At 33.7% G+C, this 10455-nt stretch overlaps 1 protein-coding gene across 2 annotated transcripts; it reads left to right on the forward strand.

Moving 5' to 3' along the window:
* The first annotated feature begins 1764 nt into the window (after positions 1–1764).
* On the forward strand, positions 1765–7744 carry LOC138131661 (general odorant-binding protein 19d-like). Of its 2 annotated transcripts, none has more exons than XM_069048805.1 (2): positions 1765–1883; positions 7210–7744. In XM_069048805.1, the coding sequence occupies exons 1-2, from the start codon at positions 1856–1858 to the stop codon at positions 7662–7664; spliced, it is 483 nt and encodes a 160-aa protein (XP_068904906.1). In that variant the 5' UTR covers positions 1765–1855; the 3' UTR covers positions 7665–7744. The 2 variants fall into 2 exon arrangements, with proteins under 2 accessions (XP_068904906.1, XP_068904907.1); XM_069048806.1 differs by lacking the exon at positions 1765–1883 and adding an exon at positions 5113–5269 and having other exon boundaries at positions 7210–7739.
* The last annotated feature ends 2711 nt before the right edge of the window (positions 7745–10455 follow it).

Raw genomic sequence — 10455 nt, forward strand, 5'->3', positions numbered from 1 at the left:
AATCAAAGAGCGCGATTGGCCGAACAAGCATTTCCGGTTATTGAATCCGGAACAATCATTGGTAAATCACTTGCGATTCCCTTTTGTCTGCGCTTCACGAATTACACATCGCTCCGAAAACTAAAACAAAATTTTATCGTCTTTTTCAAGTTAATGTACCGACACGAAGATTTTTTTTTCGTACCCCGACGACGACGCCCCTGATAACGAGTAAATAAAATTATCGGATTAATGCCGAGCTAATGCCCTAGACAATTTACTAAACTCGTCACATCTCGTAATTAAAATCAGGAAAAAATCCATTCAGAAATTACAGTATATCTTCATGGCAATCTGTAGATTACGGACAGTCATTATGATTAAACCAATTTAAGCCTCATCAAATTAAGAACTAAACATTGGCTCGCCGGCTACGGAAAATTCGCCTTCTCTCTCTGGTTCATCGGGGAAAAGCACGAAGGGAGATCGATGTGTCCCTTGTAATGAACAAATTGGAAATATCTCTTACTGCCTATGTCAGTGCATCTGTTAATTTTACTTTGTCCTGGACACAACGTTCGTTTACGACGTTCAGCAGTCCTAATTCATCAACAATCCACACCATTGTCGTCAACATTATTATTTTAGCGAGGTTTTAAAAAACTAATGTGTACGTATTAAGTCATTAATTGCTGTAATTTTTGCACATTATAATTACCTTTTTGTATTTTGTTTAATCATTATATCTACAAAAGCAACTACAAACAAGATTCAGCTAACTTTATATATTAGCTGTTACTGAAGTAAGTTTTCAAAATCAATTAATAGTTATTTACAGTAAGAGTGAGGAAGGCGAAGCTTTCGTTCACGCGAAAATATTATGTACATTTTATAAAATCCATTAAAACTAATTTCGGAACATTTAGTTAACTGACCGTCAAAATCACGTGTCATTTGGTTTCCTGAAAAATGTCATTGAAATTTTGAATTTTACTTCAAAACACTGAAACTTTTCCTGCTGATGGAACGAAAACTATTCCAAATTCCAAGGAATGTGAACAAATTTGAAAAAATGTGATTTGATCCTAAAATGTTTTAAAGAAAATTAAAGAAAGTTACTTATGGTAGATTTTCTGGTAAATTTAGTTCTCTGGCTTTTATACAGGGTTTTCACAAATGATTCGTGTCACAAGAAGGCTGTGTCTCCATTTAAGTACATGTAGTCACAGCACACCTGATGCATGAATAATTTATGAAAACCTGTATCATTTTCTAAAAAATATTTATTCCTTTGTCAATCTGTTTCAATTTTTGAAAGATTTGCAATTTACTTTGATCCAAATCATACAGACAGCAATTCGAAGAAAAATATTTGGTCTGAAATGATTTGAATTATAAATTTTCTCTTGATTGTTAAATATTACTAATTTTTTGCATTCCATTGTCCTAAGTTGTATTGCCTGTTATAATTAATAATCGTAGAATCATTTCGTACACTAAAGTCAAATAATTATCCACTTATATGAATTCAATGAATAAGTTTCTAGGGCCTTCTGCGCCACTGGGTATAAGAGGCTACTGCCTCATGTTCTGATTCCCGGAACTCGAAAATTGAAGAACCACTGCGGTAAATCATAAAGGAAATTCAAAATACATAAAAGAAGAGTCTGATAAGATAATGACAGTCAAAAGTTAACTCCAAGGTAGTTATGTTTATCAAAAGTGTAGTGTTGGATGAAACTAGAAAGCAACAGTATTTTGGGTGGATATAAACTCAATTGAAATAAAGACGAATGCATGTTATAGTTATACTGGGTGTCCGAGGGAAAAATTCAGGTGCGTTTAGTTCTGGTGTCTTCAACATCACAAATTTGAAATGATAGGAGGCCAATCAGCACGTAGGGGTACGTAACTTAGTATAGTTGTCACGTCATTACTCCAGCCGCCTCTAACCAATACCATAGGAAATTTTAAATGATTAACAATTAACAAATTACGAAAGAGGACCACATCTGTGTATAAAAAGCGATAGAACACAAAGGAAAGTTTTTGATACATTTGACTTTGAGGTTTTAAAAAATTTAACAATTTTATCAGTTAGAAGTTAATTGTTAAATTATTAAATATTAGTGCTTATTCACAATGAACATAAGACATAAGAAATACATAAGAGATACCCAAGAATAATTTGTAAATTTGGGCATTTGGAAAATAATTTATGTGTCCATATAACTCGAATATGATTCTTCATGCCTTTTTGTACACAACAATAATGTTCACTGAGGTCACTTCTCATAAGTTACGTAAAAATTAATAGTATATCCACTGCATGTATCATGAATTTCTTATGCCTTATGTCAAGGTTATGTCCATTGTGAATAAGCACTTAGCGTCAGTTGTGAGTTAGACGTCTTAGTTGTTTTGCTTGTGCTTTTCTTCAGTTTTTCTATGTTCTAATTACTTTTCACTTATAACAGTCTATTAAAAACCTGTCATTAATGGACTTACATAACCTCTGTTTTTACATTTGGTACCAATATGGAATATGCTAAGGAGCCGCAAAAATAAAATATATTCCAATTCCAGGACTTATCCTACAGTTAAAGTGTTAAAGACAGCGGCACTTTCAACACATTGTTTAAAATTTAACTTATTTATTCGTAAATACTCGTGATTTGCTTTAGTTTTTTTTTTAATTCCTTCTTACTAGATATTTTACTCATACTTATATTTGCTTACTGTTCTTTTGCATTAACGTCCTTTCATCTATTCTTTTCTTCTCTTTCTTTACGTAAATCTTTTTCATTGTGTGGGTTTTTAATGCCGTTTTCGTTACTTACTCTTTCAGTTGCCACTGTTTTTTAAGACCAAATGCTCGAAATTAATGTTGTTAATAACCCTTACAACGTTTGGTTAATATTTTTTATAATTTACAATTTTTAATATTTACTCTACATCTTAATTAATCCTCAATTTGAATCCAAACTAATTTACTGACAAATTTTAAAAGTAGCATACCTACTACATGTTTCTTTTTCATTCTTCTTCACTCCTTTTATGAATACTCTATTATTCTTTATCTATGTACCTATGTACATTATTACTCGGTCGGCTTCTCCTTTAAAAGAAATTTTATCTCGACCACCTGAAAATAGTGCAAATATTAACAGTGTGGCGCTTAGTACAAGATAACTTTGCTCCACTTCTTTAAAAACTGTGTACCAACGAATCCCTTTGTCCCTTTCCCTCTATTTATATATTTCGAAAGTTTTCAAAATTCCGTCTTTTCTCATTAAATCTGCCGCTACAACCAAGTCGCAAAATTTACGCCAAAGTAAATGATCGTTTTTAATTAAATTCGAGATGACGTATAGATTAATAAACCAAAAGTTGCTTTGCGGTCTGCGAAAACGTCCCCAACTCAGTTCAGTCGCGCATCCTCGCAGTCCTTTAACCGGACATCGACGACGGAGATAACCCCTCACCGTGCCAGTCCCTGCGGCGTAAGTACACATAATAGGGGAGGCAGATAGAGACAAATGAAACAAGTGAATGCTGGCTTCACGCGACATTAACCTGTTGTTAGAACCCAGCAGCTCTCGAAACTGCCCGCGATTAATTCCTGTATACGCTCTGTCTTCGCTTATTTTCCAGAAGCTAAATCTTCCCGAATGGAGTTTTTCTCCGCCCATCAACGGCGACAATATAATTACTAGAGCAACCCCTTCACCTCGGATCGGACTGTGACGCGCGCGATTAAAAAATTGAAACTCCGGTGGGGGCGGTGGAAAAAATTCACTGAAAAATTGAGACTGGGGCGGTGCGGAAAAGACGTCAAACGCGGAACAGACGCGTCTTTGTCGCGGCGGCGGCCTCCAAGGCGAGGGTGCGAGACGGAAGATCACATGATCAATTAAAGCTTTGTTCGACGTTTCGTAATAATAGAAAGCTTAATTCCACTGAAATAACACTTCGTGCTGACGTTAATTTCAGTTTTCTTGTATTTGTTCGAGATTATTAATCGCTTTTAAATTGATTTATTACTTTGATACATACAGTTCTGTAATTAATTGACCTTTTTAGTGCGTTTATTTGGAAACGGTTAAGTTTTATGGCCACGATATCACAAAATAAATAGGTGACACACTGTTACATCAATATGGCAGAACAAAGCCAAGATTAATTTTTATTGCCCGGTTTTATATAATTAAATCTATACAAGACGCCCGCCCCATCCGCGCGCAGAACTTTACCAAATGATTTACAATTTGTTTATATTGGGTCGATAAAATTTTGATTTGGCGCTTTTCGAAGGCCACGGTTTGTTTTATTGGATTTCGTGTATCATGCCGGTGTTAATTTGAAAGTCTTTAATATAGGAGGGTGCATTTCAAAGCCTCTGGTGTATTGCATGAAATACGACTCTTCCGTAATTACACCTCTACATGATTTAATCTTTACTAAATTAATTAGACGAATCTCATAATTGAGTTGTGGCTATTTGTGAGCCAAGAATTTTTATGCTTTCCGCGAAAAAAGCTCGCTTGAATGGTGCTCCGAAAAATACGAGGGTTGATGGACTTAATCGTATTTTTTTAATTAATGAGACGTTTCCGGCATGAAAGGCGATAGAGTACACAAAATCCATCATCGATTGCGACACTATTACACAAAACGAAATTATTGCCGCAAAATAAACTAAAGGGGTAAACAGACAATGCACTGTACTTTATTTCAACCCCTAATCTGACCTCGCATAATATTAAGACCCTTATCGTTTCCCATATCATGTGAAGTATAGACACGCGATGTGTTTATACCAACTCTTTATGCAATTCATTTAGAAAATGCATTTTAATTCGACTAATGTCCCCCAGCTCAAAATTAATTACCGAACAATTAGCACTTTATCAAGTTTGTATCGAAGTGAGTGGTTTTTTCGATTTTTACTGTTCGCACGGCGTAAATCACTTACGGTGCAAAATAATACCGTGTAATAATTTAAATTTTGTCGGAAAGAGGTAATAATCCATAAAACTGGATGTGCAGATTATCAGCAGTTCGTTATTGTTGTGTTATTTTTCAGTGCATCCTCTAGTGGAACAAGCAGATAGCAACAATTACGATTCTGAAACAACAAACGGAATTGTTTTGTACCGGAAAAGGTCACTGATGATGAGCACGATTAGGAATATCTATATAAAACCAACATATTTCATTAGTCATTTATTCTTGTCACGACACCAACGACAGAAATTTATTTAAAATATGAGTTCTTTCGTGATTACTGGTAAGTGAAGATTTGCATCTTTCCCTTTGAAAAGATTTAGTTAAAGATAATTTTCCGCTAGTCACATCATATCGTTGTAAAGGATGAGTATCATGACATGCCCATCATGATTCTGATGTTGTAATTTTTAAAATGTGTATGTATGTCTATGCTATATTTGTTACAATTACATATTTATTACGTTTTTTAATTCTTTATTTGTAAATTCGCATAATGTGAACCAGTGTTTAATTGGAACATATTGGTCTTATCCAGATGTGTCTCAGTATTTAATTTTAGCCTAAAAGAGTCAACTAGTAAATAGTCTTAAATTATTCTCCAGTACTCCAGTCTTCATTTTAACATAAAATACTAGTCCTTTAACTGGAAATAATGGTAGCATTTTAAATTTACCTAATATTTTAGACTTTTATCTGCACTGTGAAAATAGAAATTATCCTAAATCCTCTTTCTCACCTCTCATTGAATTGAAATTAAATTTATCTACTAGAGTTTGGAAAACTAACATTTTTGAATACTAATTTGAGTTATGAAATGTAGAATATTTCTTAACAAGGGCGGAAATAATATTTCAACACTAAAAGTTCAATTTTCATCGTTTCCTGAGCTACGTAACTTGAAATCTGTCAAAGGTAACCTCAAAATTTACAACTAATTAATGTTTTTTTAAGACTTTGTTTAAACTAACACGAAAAACGTGCGCTGTTACTTTTCAGGTATTCGGCCTGTTTTGTATATTCTTCAATATCAAACGATTCACTTGTATCAGACATTTTAATAGAATTTCCGTAAATTTACTCGAACGAACAGCTTAATTCAAGAACTTTGATTTATTAACAAAATTGTTTCTCTATAGTAACGAAAGCAGAACAATTTTGTTTCGGCCGAGGCGCAGCCGAGGCTTCAAAACAGGCAAGGACAGAAGGCGTTTTTTAGCAGAGATGCACATTAAAACATTGTAGGCGACCGCACGAAATACACAATAAAAGACATCATTGGAAAATAAATAAATTTATTAAATTATTTACATACATACATATTAACAATTTTTTTTTAGTTTTTGTTATCAGCTTGCCAACAAAACTAGAAATGTACTAAACTAGGCAAAAATGAATAGGGAATTCCACAATTTTTCTTGGAAAACAAAATAATCGCTCCAAACCTCCCAGGTATTCTTAAACACTAGATAAATTAAGAATGTTACAGGTACTTGAAACATAATATTTGATGTGTCTATCTACATATTTCTAACACATTTCATTACAAATTTTAAACTGTATTTATAAAAAATTCAAAAAAGGAAAAATTCCCTATACATTTTTGCCTAGTTTATTTGAAATACAATTATGTAGATACTTATTTACATAATTTATGGTGGCAGGATTTTGTTGATTTCATTACTAACTTACTAAACAGACCAACAGATGGCGCCACGGTCAGCGTCCTAAAAAGTGCGTCCAAAAAAGATTTGCTTTTCGTCCGCTATTGAGTACGTAAAATTACCGTTAAATGTATTTTAAAGGTGGCAAATCTTAGACAGTCAGTGTAATAATATTTCCTATACCTAAATTAACGACCAAACAAGGTTAGTTATTATTTTAATGTAATTAGCAAAACAGAGACAGGAAAAACCAATGATGTATTTGAAAGGAGTGTTAATAATATAATGCATAAATGATCTTGTTAATCATCTGTTTTGCTGCATTGCATGATTTGCATGTTACCTACTTCCTGTTCCTGTTACACACTCCATGAAGTAAATACAGGGTTATACAGGATAGATAGGTACTTACCTTGTTTAATATTTTCCATGCGTTGTTAAAACTGTTACAACAAAACGTATAATTCAACTTAAAAATGTAATTTTTTAAGAATCACATGATTATTTAGTTTTAAGTAATTTTCAAGAAAGAATCGGTTTTGCAACAATTACTTTTCAGTTGGTGCTGGAGTCCTAGTTTTGCTGGCAACGTTATCGCTCTTCCCAGTTCTGGCTCAGCCTGTAGACAAGGATGCAATTAAAGAGGCCGCGAAGGAGGTGATAATGGAATGTAAATCCAAAGCGGGCGCTTCCGACGCTGACATTCAAGCTTTAAAAGACCACAAGATGCCGGAATCGCACGAGGGACTCTGCATGCTCGAATGCATTTTTGACAGCTCTAAGATAATGGAGAATGGGAAATTCAGTAAAAGTGGGATGATTGAGGGATTCAAACCACTTGTAGGAGAAGACCAGGAGAAACAAGAGAGGCTCAGCCAACTCGCGTCCACGTGTGAAAATGAAATAGGAGATGGGGATAGCGACAAATGTCAAACGGCTAAACTTCTGGTGGAATGTATAATCAAAAATGGAAAGACTCACGGGTTCGAGATGCCAACTGCGGTGAAGAAATAAAATTGTATGATTATGACAAGTGTGAAAAATTATGATCTGTTGAAATAAATTGGTAAATGTTTAGAAATGAAAATTCAGGAAGGAATCCTGAAAGATTTCGTTCTCAAACAAATCCCTCGCACTTCAAATAAGACTTTAACACCTCTTGATTTCCTTTTAATACTGCTCGCGCTTTGTAATTTTTCAGCTTCTTTGTGGAGCTTTTAAATTGCTGAAGCTCCACAATCTTTAAAGTTTTCAGGTCCTTAATTAAAAATGATTTTAAAAGAGAGAGGCTCGCTGCAAGATTGAAGGGAACGCTCGTCTGATATTTTCTTAATCACTATATCAAAGAATGAGGGGAGAACACTTAATACAATCATATTTCCATTCCAAAAACAAATTTGCGGGAATATACCTAGTTAAGTGCCACCATAAAATAATTCCCAGTTTGCGTGGCGCATTATACGCAAGAATTTTAGCGCGGTTAAAAGTGACGTTTATGACACTTTATGACGAAAAATACATTTAGTAAGCATTGTGCGATGACGGTTTCGATGCTATTTTGCCTCTGCGGAGACAATAATAGGGATTAAAGACAACAATTAGACATGGAAGTGAGATAGACAAAGGAACTGGTGTCGTTTCCCACAGGATTAGATGCTGATTCACGACGTCACTAATTCGCGCCCCGGGATTATCATACCATTATACCAGATATTTATGGTTTTTTAGGCGTTCGTGCTTTTCACAACCCTACAACGTGTGCAGCTCTGCAATGTGTTTTGCACCAAAAAAATTCATTAACAAATTGTTTTAATTTGATTTTTATTTCGCGCTTTTCACACAAGATTTATTTATAAAGTAGTTCACGGACAAGTAGGTTTTTGTTCAATGCTAGTTATGCATTCTTTTTGAAGCGAAAATTTGAAAAATGTTTCATTTGGCAATGTTAATATTTTTATAAAAAATACTATATGTATACATATCTGTTTACTCTTTTCGGGCTTAAGGGCGTTAAACATAATATTGAATAAGATAATTTATTTCGGTAAATGTAAAATAGAATGGTGCCAACAGGAATCATGACATTATATCGTTAAAAATGTCTCTAGTACAGTGATGTCTTTTTTAAATAAATTTGATTGAACTTCTAAATTGCAAAGTTGATATGAATTATATGATACCCACTTAAACAGAAATTACTCTTTACCAATCGGCATTTTAAAAATTAATAATTAAAAGAATTTTCATTATGTTCTAAAATAGAGATAACACTACTGATTATTTATAGTTTATCTCAAGGATTTCAGATTTCAAAACAAAAAATTTAAGCTACCTATTTAACTTCATTGCCACACTAATGTTGGGAATGACTCATTCCCTTAATTTTCTCTATGACTGATAATTTTTTTTGTGGAAATTTGTTTTTTGTTGGATCAAGTACTGGAGACGTATAAGTACCCATATTACTTGAAAGTAAGTGAAAGAGAAATCGTACAGTAGTTTCTGATTAATTGAGACAACGTACTGAACGGAGTAAAAGGAGTTGTGACAATTTTATGCCATCCGTGACGATTAAAATCATGCCATATTAAGAATCTTTGTCTAAAAAAAAACAAAATAAAATTTGTGCTTTACAGATATGTCATTTGGCTCAAGTAAGTGCCCGTTCCAATTATCCAATGTCCCTATCAATCGGACTCCACTCTGTAGGTGTTATATCTTTTTTTAGGTACAACAGAGGAGCTTTATCATCATTACTTTATAGTCCTCGATAAAGAAGAAATAAGGAACCGGAAAAATTCAAATAATTTTATTTTTTAACATAGTAGTGGTCGTACACATAATATTCTAATGTAGACATTTAATATGTAAGTGATACTTTTGTAAAGATGTTTATTTAAGTGTTTTGATGAAAATTTATCCAAATTTTGGGTATCTACGTAATCACTTAGAGCTATATCTGGAGTAGGTATAAGATTTCTTCAACATTTTAATACTGGCATTTAGCGAGCTGGATGTCAATTTTTCTCTTCTTTCTTTTTAATAACATCAAACCGTTCAGCATACCTAATTTTAAAGAACTGTTGCCGTAACTTTTTTACTGAGGTGGTTCCACGAAATTCTGGAAGAATTGATGAACATCTATATCTCTGTTCCATATTTTGATATTTTGACTTTAGGCCAAAGTGATTAAACTCTAACACATTTTTCAAAAAATACATCTAGGTAGTTATCATTTGTGGTATTTGCCTCAAAGTGTAGTAATAAGGGAATGTGCGATTCATCTGGCGTTAAATATAAAAATTATGAAATGTACCTTACCAATAGCCACGTAAGTCTGAAAATTTTCGTCAATTTTATTTAATTAGAAGTCGCGATTTCTCGCGTGCGCGTATACGATGCCCCACCCGGTACAGTTCTACTGGTCATTAAGGCCTATGACTATTTTTTCTATTTTTCTCCATTGAGCTATGTATTGGGTGATTCAAAATGATTGTGGCCAAGTATGGCAACTATGTACGAAAATTTATGTGGCAACTGTGTGGGTAGGGTAGAGTTGATATTTCTTTGACAGTTCATAGTCGCGCAATTTTGAAAACTGTCAAATCAATGTGTAATGATATAAAAAAATCAAATGCACGCTTATGAAATGTCATACAAATGACAACTCTACCTCAGCCACACAGTTGCCACATTAATTTTCGTACATAGTTGCCATACTTGGCCACAATCATTTTGAATCACCCAATATGTTCCGTGACGCTTTCTTCTGATTTGTTACACCTAGCATTCTCACGTCTGCTAT

Source organism: Tenebrio molitor, chromosome 5 (genome assembly GCF_963966145.1).
Source record: "Tenebrio molitor chromosome 5, icTenMoli1.1, whole genome shotgun sequence".
Taxonomy (NCBI): Eukaryota; Metazoa; Arthropoda; class Insecta; order Coleoptera; family Tenebrionidae; genus Tenebrio; species Tenebrio molitor.